This window comes from Phoca vitulina, unplaced genomic scaffold, assembly GCF_004348235.1.
Source record: "Phoca vitulina isolate PV1807 unplaced genomic scaffold, GSC_HSeal_1.0 scaffold46, whole genome shotgun sequence".
Lineage (NCBI taxonomy): Eukaryota > Metazoa > Chordata > Mammalia > Carnivora > Phocidae > Phoca > Phoca vitulina.
This window is the reverse complement of record NW_022589749.1, coordinates 6,455,339-6,470,408: the sequence shown is the minus strand read 5'-3', so window position 1 is coordinate 6,470,408 and position 15,070 is coordinate 6,455,339. Positions and strand designations below refer to the sequence as shown.

Below are 15,070 nucleotides of genomic sequence, written 5' to 3'. Positions count from 1 at the left end.
AGCCAAAATCAAGAGTCTGATGCTCAGCCACCCAGACGCCCCATCTTGTCGCTCTTTACTATCCCATTGTGTGACTGTACCACAGTTTTATTTATCCATTCAACTGTTAAGGGACAGTTGGTTGGTTTTCATTTGGGGGCTATTATAATAGTACTGCTAGGAACATTCTAGTGACATTGTATTATGCATGCTTTTCTTCTAGGAGTGTAATGGTTGAATCATAGTGTATGTATATGCTCAGCTTTAGTAGAAACTGACAATTTTCCATAGCGATTGTACCAGATGACACTCCTACCAGCAATGTACAAGAGTCCCTGTTCCTCCAGCCTCATCAATACTTGGTCATTCTGGTCATTCTGGTGGGTGTGTAGTGGTGTTGCATTATGGTTCTGCCTTTCCCTGATGACTCATTACAACACTGTTTTCCACCTATACAGTTATATTCTTATGGTTATCTCATGATTTTTCTTAAGTAGTCCCCCATTATAGAATACATACGTTATTTCTGTTTTTTCACAACTAGAAACAATACGGTGATAAACATCTTTGTAGTTAAATATTTTTGTACTTCTTATGTCTTTGAAATAAATTCCTAGAACTGGCATTATTAGGTCAGAAATGATGATTATTAAGTCTTTGGAGACACATGGCCCTGCAGAGGGACGGGGTTGGTTACATGCTCACCAGCCAAGTAGAGACAACTTCTTTTTCCAGTCCTAAACATTGTGGGACTCAGCCATGAGGGTGCTCTGGCCCTCCAGCGCTTTGAACATTGTTTAACAAATGTTGATGGCCAAGGGGGAAGGTGCTGTTGGTCCCTGCCTGGCCCCCAGACTGCCTCCCATGCCTCAGGGGGACACATCCTTCTTCCCCTTTGGTATATGTCAGGATGAATGATCATGCCGTGACTGGCCCTTTTGGCCTCCTGAGGGACCTTTCCATGACCTGCCCTTTCTGTGTGTACCTCTTTCTACTCACTGCTGTGCAAAGTAGATAACAAAGGACAATATAGTGTTTGAGGATTCACAGAGACCTGGATTCAAATCCCAGTTCTGCCTCTTACCAGGGAAAAATTATTCCACCTCCCTGGGCCCCAGTCTTCACTCTAAAGTGAGAAACTCAGATGTTTGCTGGGAGAACAAATTAAAGGACGAGAGGTTAACTAAGTTCCTGGCCTAACTTTGCAAAAGGTGATGCTCAAATGGCCATAAAAGTATTCCTTTATCACCAGGGAACTAAAAATTAACACTACAGTGAGATACTATTGCTCCCTCAGAAAGACTAAAATTAAAGACTGACAAAATCAAAGTTAGCAAAAATGAAGAACAACCAGAACCAGCGTGGCTTGCTGGTGGGGGCAGAATGGGTGGAACCAGTCTGGGAAACTAGAAGTTTCTACTGAAGCTAAACTTAGGTGTAGCCCGTGACTCAGCATTTCCACCCCTAGCAAGATACACAGTAGAAATAGATCCATGTGCATGCAAAAAGACTCAGACAGGAATGTTCTGGGGCAGCTTTGTTCATAATAGCCCAAAGCTAGAAATTGGTCAAAACCGAATGTCTATCCGTAGCAGAAATATTACGGTATGGTTGCACAATGGAATACTATACAGCAGTGAAAAGGACACATTACTAAAGACACAGATGAAGCTCACCAACATAATGCTGAGCAAAAGAAGCCAAGCATAAAAGAAGACATGCCATCTGATTTTACTTATGTGAGGGTCCAAAACAAGACAATATGAATCTTGCCAGAGGCCAAGAGAGTGGTTATCATTAAGGGAGGTCATGACTAGGAGGGACCATGGAGGTCTTCCAGGAGCCAGAATGTTCTATATCTTGATCTGGGTGGTGGTTGCATCGATGTATGCATATGCAAAAATTCAGCAGGCTGTAAATTTAAGATGTGGGCACATCACTGCTTGTAAGTTACACCACAATAAAGAAGGAACATAAAGTAGCTGGCCTAGTGCTCAGTAAATAGGAAATTGAAATATTCCTGTGCACATTACACATTCCCTGACAGTATCAATCATAGCTCTTGGTACATGATACTTGCTCAATATGGGCTCTTCGTTCTCTCCCCACCCCTTACGTTGATCGCAGGATCTCTGTCTGTGATGAGGACAAATTTGGCCATAACGAGTTTATCGGTGAGACCAGATTTTCACTCAAGAAACTGAAGCCCAACCAGAAAAAGAACTTCAATATCTGTCTGGAGCGGGTGATCCCGGTGAGTGCCTTAGCCCCAAGGATGCGATGGGGGAGAAGAGTTTGGGGGCTGGGGTCTTCCTCTGGGCCTGCAAAGGGGATGATAGATCTGCAGGGTGCTCGACAGTAGAGGCAGGAGGGAGATTTCAGGTCAGAGCGTGGCGGTTGCATCCCAGTTCTGCGTCACTTCTGACATCACAATCCTCCTCAGTGCAATTGGGAAGGGCAGTGTGCTGTGGCAGCCTGGGTTCAAAGCCCGGCTCTGCCACTTTCCTGTTCCCTGGCCTTGGCCAAGGGTCTGAACTCTCCTGAGCTTCAGTTTTTCTTGTCTACAAAATGGGCGTTTTAACAGGACCTGCGCCAGAGGAGGGTTGTATGAAAGATAGAATCAGAACAGAACCTAGTGTCTAGTAAGCACTCATAAATTAACTATTGTTACCGTGGAAAATAATTCTGCCTGACCCGCTTGTCGGTCACGAATTCATAAAGCACCATGCAGATCAACAGGAGGCAAGGTCGAGTAGTGCTTAAGAGCATGGGCTCTGGAGCCAGACTCCCTGGGTCTGAATCTCAGGCTCTGCCACTTATAATATCATCTGAGCCAAATTATTTAACCTCTCTAGGCCTTAGTTTTCTCATCTGCAAAATGGAATCATGTAGTAAGTACCAACTTCATAGAGTCTTTTAAGGCTTAACGTGAGAGCCCATATAAAGCATTGGAGCTGTTACTGCTAGGGGTGGTGCACGCCTTTTGGAAAATAACAGGAACCAAACCGAGGCTCTTCAGTTGGGCCATACCTCGGAATCAACCGGAGATTTTTATTTCTATTTTTTAAAGTTTAATGTATTTTAATAACCAACTTACAGGAACAGCACAAGAGACAGACAACATTAAAAACAGGTATTTGCAGGCAGGACAACTCAGAAAAGTATAGTGAATATCCATCCATTCACTGGGACCCACTGCATGATAAAAATGCCACAAACACCAATTAGCTGCCATCGATAAGAAATTTCCTTGTTTAAAAAAAAAAAAAAAAACAAATGCTGGCACTGTCCAGAAAAAAAAAATGTAGCAGGTTTATTTATCATGGTTATAAAGTTGAACCTGCTGAAAAGTGTCCACAGATACTGACTTGCATTCATGCCTTAGGTCCCCACATTTGTGAAAAATTCACAAACAAATGAAAACAGAAACACTGTCAATACCTGATTTCTGTCGCCTGTTTTTCCACTGGCAATCATTACTTAGTACCTTTTGACCCCAGGGAAGAAAAAATATCGAACGTTCAGAACTACCAATAACAGGAAGACTTTTTTTTTTTTTTTTAAAGAATGAAACATTTTCCATCCTAGTGGAGCCTTAAGCACGTTTCCACATGTGCGGCGTGCTAGCTGGTTGTCTGGGCACAGTCCTTACACGTTGGGCATGGAGAGCACACAGACTGGTGTCTTCAGAAGGAACCAGCAGGGAGGCCTCCAGAGCTGCACTCTGGATGCGCAGATTGTTTTGCAGTCCTGAGCAATTGCCCGCCCCAGACGCTGGAAAGGGAGTTTGTACATCCAAAGTTCAGTGGATTTCTGATAACGTCTGATTTCACGGAGAGGCCGCGGTGCCCGGCCTGTAAGGATGAGGTTTCTTCAGCCCTTAGGTAGAGGGCACGGTCTGGTGAGCAGCAATTTGCCGGCAGTAGGAGCCTCGGCCCAGACGCCTCCTCACTTCCCCTCCTTCTCCGTGGCTGGCGCGCAGGGAACCAGAGGCGGCTTGGACCCCAGCATAGTGAGCCATGGTGGCGCAGCCCTGGCTGCAAGGGCAGGTCTCAACTGGAGATAAACGAGCCCTTTACAAACTCAGATTTGTGCGCATCTCCCTGGAGATCCTGACTTAGTGAGGTAGGGTAGGACCCAGCAATCTATTTTGGAGAGAATCCAATCGGCCCCTTTTAGAGATGGGCCACCTTGCGCCCAGAGAGGGGAGCAGGCTGCCAAGGTCATACCACAAGTCCGTGGCTATGCTCTCAGGCAGCGGCCAGAGCCCAGCTCTCCTGCAGGGCACCTGCTCCCCCTGGGCAGCAGGCCAGCTCCCCGAGGGGACGCCGTCGCGGGCAGGCGGGGAAATCCTGCAGCATCCTCCCACCAGAGGGCCGGCCGGAGGATGGAATGTCTGTGTGCCACACCACATTTATATAGCACAGGCGAAAGAGGAAGACACGACAAGGAAAATTGCAAGGAGCAATTTACACCAAATGCCAGGCTCCAAATAAATCATTTACAGACATTCCTAAGAGTGAGGCATTTCCTCTGGGTCTTTGCCTGTAACAGCTGCTTCTTCAGGCCCCCTCTTCTCTCCCTCACTCAGTGAGTCCAGTTGGTCAGGACAGTGTCCAGACCCCCCCTGGGTTTTCAGCTCCTGAGTTTGCGCATCTTGCTGTGGGGGATGCCGCCAGCCCCAGAGGCACGAAGGTGGCAGGACAGGCAGAGGCCAGGAGCAGCCACAGGACCCTGCTGATCATCTTCTTTTGTTCTTTGCCCTTAACCTTCCCACCACCAACTACCCCCACGTGCCCCACCAAGGGCAGGGTCCTCGTAAGTGCTTCCTCTCCCCTCTGGATCTCAGTTTTCCTCATCCCTAAAGTGGGGAGGTTGGACTTAGCCAGTGGTTTTCATATAGTGTTGCCCAGAGCACTAGAATCCCACAGAAGAACCTTAGGAGCCACAGGGCAAGAAGTACCTGGGGGCTCAGACCCCAAGACCCCTGTGCCACTTCTACCAGAGCAGATGAAATCTTAACTGTTTTGTGTATGGTGGGCTCTGCCACTTGTTGGCTGTGTGACCTTGGGCAAGTGGCTTAACCACTCTGGTCCTCAGTGTTCTCATCTGTAAAATGGGTTAGTAATACACCCTACATCATAGGCTGGTGTGCATTAACATGGTCTGTCCAATGGTTAACATTATATAAATTTTATCTAAAAGGGGAAAAGCTGGAAGGCCACAGAAGCTTGGAGAACCCACCCTCATGGCTCTGGATGCTAATGGAAGGGTGAGGTTTTCTGGTCCTTCTTATGTAGGGAGATGAGCCTCATAGACTCATGTTATCTTTCCTTTCTGTTTCCTTCCTCTTAGATGAAGCGTGCCGGGACCACTGGGTCAGCCCGAGGCATGGCCCTTTATGAGGAGGAGGTGAGCACTGAGCGGGTATTGAAGCCACAGTTGGGGTCCACCATTTCCCTTTGCTCTCCCTCCTGGCCCCTTCCTTATTCTTTCTCCTAAAACCACTTGCCTGTCAGTTTACCATGAGAGAGGTACCCTTGCCCGAGGCATTAGAACACGAGACCAAGTGGATGCTCCTCCCACCTGGAGCCCCCACCTTGGGGGGGGCCACCCTCTCACACCCAGGACGCACCCTTGAGTTCCCCTGCTTCGTTGGCTAAGCTCTGCTGGCAGTCCTGCAGGACCAGAGCGATGCCACTGTCCCTCCCTCCGTGGTGACGTAGAGGCTGGGTTGGGTTACACATCTGTGCTCTTTGCCCAGGTCCTCAGGCGACCCCAGGGACTATAGTTGTGAGAAGCCTGGTTGACTCCGGCAAATCTGAGCTGAGTCAGAGTGGAAGCAGGGTCCAGCCCCACCTATGATCACTCAGGGCTCTGTCCATGTCCAAGTCAGAGTAAAGTCCCCCACCCCCATGTGCCTTAGACTTTCACCAGTGTTGCTGTCACCACTTGCTGGTCCCTGGAGACTGGGGACTGGGGGCATCTGCTGTCCTTGGGGGGGGGGGGGCAGCTCCTCTTCCTTTCCACAGGCTCCTCCCTAATACTAGCCATCCATCCAGTTGCCTGACCCCCTCCCCTTCCTAGGCCCATTTCTCCTACTTTTCTTTTCTGCTACTGCAGCAGGTGGAACGTATTGGTGACATAGAGGAACGTGGCAAGATCTTGGTGTCCCTCATGTACAGCACACAGCAGGGAGGCCTCATCGTGGGCATCATACGCTGCGTGCACCTGGCCGCCATGGACGCCAACGGCTACTCAGATCCATTCGTCAAGCTGTGAGTCATTGGGACTGTGAATGGACCCCAAAGGGGGTCCTAGATCCTTGCAAAGGGAGAACCAGAGAGCTTCCCCAAGATCATTGCACATTGAGTCCCAGAGAGGGAAATGAGCCTGCCCAAGGTCACACAGCTAGACAATGCCCAGAACTGGCTAGAGCATGAGTCTGGAGTCTCAGTCAGACTCGTGTGTCGCTCGCCCATATGAGGAGCTTCGTGGCTCTGTCCCCTCCGATGGGAGAAAGGCAGTCGGCAAGGTTACAGTGACCCCATTTGGAGTCCCCTGGAATCAGCAACATGTCCGTCCCGCAGTCCAGAGCGCTGCCGCCAAAGAAGCAATCCAGCTTTTTCCAGTGTAATCTGGAAATGCTCAAAGAAAAGACCTTAGACTTTGGGTTATTCCCAGAATCTCCACCATGGGGAGGCAGAGAGTCGTGTTATCTGTGTTAGTCCAGAGCCTCTGGAAGGCTGCCAAGATGGGATTCAGCAGACCAGGGCTTCACTAGTGGAAATGCCTGAGTGAGGGAGACGGGAGACCTGCTAGACCGCCATGCGAGTCTCACTCACGTGAGCAGAGGGGAGAGACGGGGGCCAGTGGATGCAGCCTGGATGCAAGTTCAGCAAGGCCATCAGAGTCCTCAAGGCCAAAACCAGCCATCAGACGAGTCCCAGGGCTCCTAGGAGCAGGACTACCCTAATATTCCTGCCACCTTCAGTCATCAGCCAGAAACAGGGCCGTGGCACGAGCATGGCTGGGTTTCCAGGGGCAGCAGCTGGGGCCTCGGTCAGTGATGCTGTAGCTGGAGGTCTGCCTGGCACATTCTCATGGCCATCACTGAATCCGGCGTGGGTCCCACTCCCATCTCTGCCCCCTGCCGCTGTATAACTATAAACAAGTTATCCTAACCTCTCTGAGCCTCGGATTCTTCACTGGTATAACGGAGACGGTGGCTCCACTTATGTCCAAGAATGGGCACAAGGCTTAAGGCTCAAATAAGATATCATATAGAAAGCAATTAGAAATGTGCCTGGTACAGTAATATTTGGCCTGCTCTTCAAGAGAATTCTGCATTGCCTTGCGGCAGCTAAACGTGTGTTTCTATGGATATGATTGAAAGCTTGAGCTCTGGATCCAGACTGCCTGGGTTTGAATCTTAAGAGCCAATAGTCTTCAGTATTCTCTAGCCCTGTGACCTTTGGCTAGTGCCTTCACGTCTCTGGGCCTCGATATCCTCATCTGTAAAATGGGAAGAGTGCTATTGGGCATTAGGTTCTACCCTCCAAGAAGCAGACTCCAAGGCTAAATGAGATGTGCAAGAGATTTATTGGGGGAAAATGCCTGTGAAGAAAAACTGAGAGGGAGCCAGAGGAGGACCATAGGGAAAGCAGGTGGGGAGGAGGAGGGGCCCGGGAGGACGGTTGGGCAGGAAGCATCTTAGATTGCAGTACAGTTCTGAGGCAGTTTCAGCGCAGGTGATGGGGAATCCTTGAGCGCAAAGCCTGCATCTCCCACCGGGGCTGCCTCCTGCCCTCGCTGGCCCAGGTGCTGGCTGGGAACCCAGGGCCAGCGCGGCCACAGCGAGAACTTAGTGGTGAATTCAGAGCCCAGCACCTTGTCAGTCCATTTTGCCCCCTGCAGCTGGAGATCTGAGAGAAGCATTGTCATGGGGTCTGGTACATAGTAAGTGCTCAGTAAGCATCTGCCATTACGGTTCTAAATCACTACCCCTGCTGTTCCTACTCATGGCAAAGAGTGTTTATTGATGTTCCCTCCAGCCTGGGAGACATTCCCTCCCACCGACTCCCTCTCGTAATAGAAAGCAATGCTCCCCTTAAGGTCATGGCTACAAAATCAGGCCAGGGCGGACTTTGCTTCGGATTTTCTTTGAATGAGGATTTAGTGAACAAAAGAACACATGAGTCAGGGATGAATTTGATTTCCAGGAGTAATTGGGTTTTGTTTTCTCATATGGTCCAATAAAGAAAATTAGCTCATGGGCTGCTATCCTGCACTCTGTTACATCCCAGCCACAGGCAAACTGTTTTTCTTAAATGATTCTCCCTACCACCCCTTCTCCCATCCACCCAATCCCTGCAGAAGAAGGAGCATTGCTGTGGTCACCGGGAAAACGGCTGCCCTGGTGGCCCGTGTGGAAAAGCTAACAGGAGGCCATTAATCAGTCGAAGATCGAATTAAGATTTTTAAAATCAGAATTGCCCTTTGTCTTTGCTCAGCACTTCATACCGTTCAGTCCCCCCTTTGTGTCCCTTCTTTAAAATTGTCCTCAAGGGGCGCCTGGGTGGCTCAGTGGGTTAAGTGTCCGCCTTCGGCTCAGGTCATGATCCCAGCCTCCTGGGATCGAGCCCCACATGGGGGCGTGGTGGTGGTGATGGGGGGGTCCCTGTTCATCAGGGAGCCTGTTTCCCCCTCTCCCTCTGCTGCTCCCCCTGCTTGTGTGCTCTCTCTCTCTCAAATAAATAAATAAAAATAAAATAATAAAATTGTCCTCAAGGGCAGTGGGAGGTACAGGCTTCCAGTCATGGAATGAATGAGTCACAGGGATAAAGGCACAGCAGAGGGAACATCATCAGTGGCATTGCAGTAGTGTTGCATGGTGACAGATGGTGACTACCCTTGTGGTGAGCACAGCTTAAGTATCGACTTGTCAAGTCACTGGGTTGTACACCTGAAGCTAATGTAACACTGCATGTCCACTCTGCTTCAATAAAAATAAATTATCCCCAAAAGCAGTTCTGTAAGTGAGGAAAAAAAGTGCCCCTTTTACAGATTGGGAAACTGGGGCACGCCGAAGCTACACTTAGGTTCCAAGTTGCACAGCTAGTGACAGCTTTAATGAGAATCCAAATGTCCCAACTCTTTGGAGTTTCTGGCCCATTTTATTTATCTGCCCAGAAAATATTGATCGAGCACCTACTATGTGCCAGGCATTGTGCCTACACTGGGGAAGAGCTGTCTAGGCAGAGGAAATGGTATGTGCAAAGGCCCTGGGGTGGAAAGGAGAGTGAATGGGGAGTCGGATGAAGAGCATAACACAAGAGCATGCTGAGCTGGAGCAAGGACCCGATCATATGGAGCCTTAGAAGCCACATCAAGGATTTTGGACTTTACCCTGAGATCAAAGGGGAGCCACTGAACAGTTTTGAGGAGGATTGATTGTCATCAGATTTACATCTTCTCCTTTCTGTCTATACAATCCCCGCCTCCCCAGGACTTGGGGGCAACCTAAAGGGTAATCGTGCACTCTAGGCACTGCTCTCCAGGCTTTCAATGTGATCCATTGGGGCCGAGTACTAGCTAAGAGCACAGACTCCAGAGGCAACCACTGGGTTGAGTCCCCAGCTGTGTGATCTGAGGCACATGTCTCAACTTCTCTGGGTGCTCAATTTCCTTGCATGGGCAATGGGTGGTTGTAGCTCTACCACCGAGGGTTTGTTGAGAATGAAATACCCCGCACGTGCTTAGAACAGTGCCTTGTAGCTGCTCTCATGCACATTGTTAATGTTGATTCACTTTCTGATTTGTTCAATTATTCTCCTGACATGGGAGGGAGGCTTTGGGGTCAAGAGGCTGATCTTAATTCATTAAACTTCCTCCACAATAGCATCTCTGTCTCCTCTCAGCTGGCTGAAACCAGACATGGGAAAGAAAGCCAAACACAAGACTCAAATAAAGAAGAAAACCTTGAATCCTGAGTTTAATGAGGTAAGGCTGTCCCACTTTTGTCATGCTCTGCGATATTTCCTGTGTGTGAGAGAGAAACAAGCTCCCTACTAGAATGTTACAAAGCACATCAAAAAAGTTTTCTCTTGGGGCTCCTGGGTGGCATAGTCAGTTGAGCGTCTGACTCTTAGCTTCAGCTCAGGTCATGATCTCGCAGTTGTGGGATCGAGCCCCACGTCAGCTCCCTGCTCAGTGCGGAGTCTGCTTCAGATTCTTTCTCCCTCTCCCTCCTCGCTCTGTCGCTCCCTGGTCATGCTCTCTCTCTAAAATGAATAAATAAAATCTTTTTTTAAAAAAAAGTTTTCTCTCATAGATCCACTTAAATTATCTAAAGGATAGGTAATGAGTTCCTTGTCACCAGAGGGAATCGAGCCCAAGACAAAAGCCTCTAGATGAGCAGTGTCATAGGAAGAAGCTGCATTTGGAGACAGATTGAATGAAATCATTTCCGATGTCTAGTAGTCTGTGGTCCTGAAATTTGAAGAAATAAATAGGGGTAGTGATGCCTTTTAGCAGTCACCCAGCTGGCACTGCCCTCTCTCTTTCCCTCACTCCCCATGTCTGTCCTGGGCATCAAGTCCACTATCTACATACCCATTGAATGTGCCCCTTCCTGTTGTCTCACTGTTACTTGAGCATTTCATGTCTGGACTATTGCAGTAGACTTCCTAACTCACTTCCTTGTGTTCGGCCCATCCTCACATAAGCATGAGCTTTCTAAAGAACATATCTGAATTTTTCATCCCCGTTGCTTAACCCAGCAATGGTTCCGTAACTTCTTAGTGTGACAGTCAAGCCCTTTCAAACTCACGTCCCACCCCTGCCCCATCTCGCACTCCCCTCCTCAAGTCACCCTAACTTCACACGGGTCCTTGGTACATCTCTTAGCCTTTGCGCTTGCTGCTCCCTTTTCCTGGACCTCCATCTCTCTCTCTTCCTCTCTGGCAGACTCCTAGTCATCCCTCAAGGGTCAGTGTGTTATAACCCCTGCAGGCTTTACGTGTCCTTGCATCTCATGCTGTCCCCCTGGATTTCAGTTATTTGTTGACAAGCTGTCAAATACTAGGGGTCCAGAAATATCCATCGAATGTAGTGATCTGATGTCAGATCAGAATCAGCTAGCACTGGTTTTTACCAAATGTTGGAAAGTGGGCCAAGAAAACTATAATACAGTGTGCTTTGTGTTGTTTTGCTTTTGAAATGCATGTGCCCGTATGAGCATGCATGGCGAAAGTTCTTTGTAAACAGAGCTCAGAGCATCACTGGCCAGTAGTTCAGTGCATCCTATTCCCGGGTCCGTCCTTCAGCTGGAGCCCTAATGTCCCAACTCGGACTCCTGAATTTTGAGTAAGGAGCCAACGACTGCTGTCACTGAAGAAGAAATCCAAATAGCAATAAGCCTCATTAGCAATAGAGAAGATACGAAACAAGGCCAGACACCGGATCTCATCACAAACTGGCACAAAAATATTGTAAAATGTTGGTACCCGGTGTTGGTGAGCCTGTGGGGAAATGTACACACCATGGGTAAGAGAACAAACTGGTCCAACTTCCTAAGGGATGTTTGTCAAACTGCTCCAAAAGCCTTAACGTTTTAAAATTTAAATGCCATTTATTTGAGGAACAGGTAATACAGTCACATAGCTGAAAATTCCAAAAGTACCAAAGGGTATCCAGTCAAAAATCCTCCTCCTTTCCCAGCCTCTATCACCTACTTCTCTTCTTCTGAAGCAACTATATTATCCACTTCCAGGATTTATAAATATACAAGACAAGTATGTATGTAGCCAGCTTTCTTACTGGTCACAAATGGCATCATGGTGTACATCCACTGCTCTCTATCTTAAAACTTTACAAACTCAGGGGCACCTGGGTGGCTCAATCATTAAGCGTCTGCCTTCGGCTCAGGTCGTGATCCCAGGGTCCTGGGATCGAGCCCCACATCGGACTCCCTGCTCGGCGGGAAGCCTGCTTCTCCCTCTCCCGCTCCCCCTTCTTGTGTTCCCTCTCTCGCTGTGTCTCTCTCTGTCAAATAAATAAAATAAAATCTTTAAAAAAAAAAACCAAAAAACTTTACAAACTCAGAGATACATGTCTCAGAATTTATCCTAAATAAATTATCATGGATTTACACAATGACTGAGTTACAAGGGTGCGTTTTATCATATCATTAATGGTAGTGGAAGGTTGGAAACAACCTAAATACTCAATTGTTGGGCATTAGGTTAAGGGACAGCCACACAGGCATTAAATGAAACCGGAAAGATATTTGCTAACACACTAAGTTGGTTTTTTACCGTATGTTCTAAAATGGGAAAAGAAGGCTGTCACAATGCAGCATATTCATGTTATACTTTATATAATATTCACATGTTTAATATAATATTCAAATTAATATTCATATTAACTTTTTAAAACATATATTAATGTGGTCGCACATGGGGAATGTTGACAGCGGCTATTCTGGGGTATAGTTAGATAGATAACAGGCTTTGGGGGTTGGGTTTTATTTGATTTTATTTTACCTTCCTCGTTTGTTTTAACAATGAACATGAATGAATTTTACAGTTAGGCAGAAAAGTTATGTAAAAAGTCAGATTGTCTGGAAACCTAAGCACCTATCCTTCATGTCAGTCTCCGTGCCCTCAACTACCCTTAATCTCTAAATGATGGAGAGAGGAAAACCCACTTCAGAAGCTACCAGAATGGAAGGACTGAATTCACAGCCATTTGCCTTCAAGGAAACCTGACCAGGAACAGCTGTCTTAGAAAAACCCCATCAGCCTTCCTGATTTTAGAGAGTCACTGAAACGTGAATTACAGGGCTTGAGAGACTTTGTTATACAGAGTGTTTGTTGAAAGGGGATTGTCAGTCCTGGGGTAAAAGCTCCAGCAGGAGGGCCCCCTTGCTCCCAGATGCCCAGTTCAAGGGCCTCCCCTTGGTCCGGCTCAGCCTCTTAGCTTCTGATGCTGAAGGCTCAGGACCCTCCCAATCACCTGTCTTTCTCTGCTGCATCCAGGAGTTTTTCTATGACATCAAACATGGTGACCTGGCAAAGAAGTCCCTGGACATCTCGGTCTGGGACTATGACATCGGCAAGTCCAACGATTATATCGGTGAGTGCTCCTGGCTCCCAGAGAAAAGCCCATCCTCCCAGGAGAGAAGAGCCTTAAGGATCCAAGCTTCTCTTGGAGGGTTCAGGGCACTCCGTGTCTTTTGGTGGCCGCATTGTCCAAACGCCATGTCAGGACCTGGAGTACTGATCTGGGTCCAATTTGGGGATGCTTTTATAGGAAAGGGCTTACAAAGCTGGGTGATTGGGTCATGACTGGTTATTTGCTGAACAGATCACCTCCAGTGGATAATCAAATCACAGAGGAGAGTGGGGTCTGTGGCCTCAGAAAGTAGGGTGCAAAGGAAATCCCCTTAATTAATTTGCGAGTCCTGGAAGAAGATTCTAGTTTTCCCAGCTCCTCTTCAAATGATGAGGAAGATCAGTCATTAAAGATAGAGCAGGGAGGGCACTCCAGGCAAGGGACACAGCGTAAGCAAAGGTGTGGAGGCAGGACTGGACAGGGTGGCCAAGCTGACCCTTTGGAAATAGACAAGGGGTACCCAGAAGTAGTGGGAGACAAGTTTCTGTGAGTGTGGTGGTGACTTACAGAAGGTCTTAAAAAAAGGAGACCGTGAAGCTACGACTTAATGCTCCAATAGGGAGCCATGGCAGGTTCTTGAGTAGCTAGTGTGCAGACAGAGAAGGCCAGGAGTAATAACAACATCATAACAACAGCCCTCCCTAAAGAAGGACCCCAGGTTGCTGGAGGGGTCCCTGCTTGGTGGGGGTTTTTCCCCAACTAAACATTTGGATCCAGAATGAGAGTCCCATGCGTCCCTCCACTCTGACCACCTCCCTCTGTCTCCCCATCTTGTCTTCCAGGAGGCTGCCAGCTGGGGATCTCGGCCAAGGGAGAACGCTTAAAACACTGGTACGAGTGTCTGAAAAACAAGGACAAGAAGATTGAGCGCTGGCACCAGCTACAGAACGAGAACCACGTGCCGAGCGATTAGGGTGGGCCCCCAGGTCCCGGCTCCATGCCCTACCCCATGCCAGGTCACCCGCCAGCCTGACCCAGCTGCCCTTCGCACTCTGGTTTCTCTTCTCTCTGCTTCTCCCACCCTCTCCTTCCTTGCGCCTGCCTTTGAGGTGCCCCCTGACCTTGGGCACTGCTGCCGAAGACCTTTCTCCTCCATCTGCGATGCTGTGGTGCAGGCCCGGACTGCAGCCCCTCTCTGGTCCCTCTAGGATGGAGCGGGAGGGAGAGGGATGCAGAGATTTTTACAAGGAGGCTAGAATTTAACAAGCTGTCTGGGAAAACTGCAAAAGTTCTTCATCATTTAGGACTGTTTTTAGACCCTCCTGGCCTTGAACACACACACACACACACACCCCCCTTGGTTTCCAGTGTCGTGTCTGTGTATACCCTCAGCTGTCAGCTGACCGGAACAAGGCTGTAAGGACCAGCACTGGGGCAGAAATAGAGCATCCAGGCCCCCACTGCCCCTCCACACCATACCCCCTGATTGCCAGGAAAACAGACCACCATGTTTAAACTCCCCGGTGACTAGGAACGCACCCTCCTGGCCCCAAATGCGTCCAGAAATAGACACACGGAACACATAAAGGGGCTTGGCAGCCCCCTCTTTCAGGATGCCATCTGTTTGCTTCCTAGCAAAACCCAAGACCCTTTCTCTAGCGCCCCCCCATCCCCCGTCCTTCCCTCTCCCTCTCCCTAACCTTACACCCCATCAAACTCTTTCTCAGCTCCTTACACTCCTCTGTCCCTCTCCATCTCTCTGCCTCTCTCCTTTCCCTCTTTCTAAGAAGGTAAATTAGCAACAGCAAAAAAATACCTTAAGCCAGCCTCACCCCCTCCCCAGCTTGGCCAGCAAACTCAAACTGGCCCCTCCCCAGTTCCAGTTAGGCCCACTCTTCTCAGCACCGCCCACGCCTCCTGGTGGCAGAGCCCGGGGTCCCTGGCTGGGGCAGCTACTGGCGCTGCCCCCCTCCCC

General features: G+C 48.7%; 1 protein-coding gene across 8 annotated transcripts in view; it reads left to right on the top strand.

Annotated features, from left to right (window-relative positions):
- RPH3A (rabphilin 3A) overlaps positions 1 to 15,016 on the top strand; it is a 253,672-nt gene extending 238,656 nt beyond the window's left edge. For 7 of the 8 annotated variants that reach the window (XM_032431456.1, XM_032431452.1, XM_032431451.1 and 4 more), the window contains 6 exons: positions 2,107 to 2,233; positions 5,335 to 5,391; positions 6,103 to 6,257; positions 9,900 to 9,981; positions 13,020 to 13,116; positions 13,938 to 15,015. In XM_032431456.1, the coding sequence (XP_032287347.1) occupies positions 2,107 to 2,233; positions 5,335 to 5,391; positions 6,103 to 6,257; positions 9,900 to 9,981; positions 13,020 to 13,116; positions 13,938 to 14,068 (649 nt within the window). In that variant the 3' untranslated portion in view covers positions 14,069 to 15,015. Of the gene's footprint in view, positions 1 to 2,106; positions 2,234 to 5,334; positions 5,392 to 6,102; positions 6,258 to 9,899; positions 9,982 to 13,019; positions 13,117 to 13,937 lie in introns of all 8 variants that reach the window. The other variant, XM_032431458.1, reaches the window with a different exon arrangement.
- Positions 15,017 to 15,070: the final 54 nt, after the last annotated feature.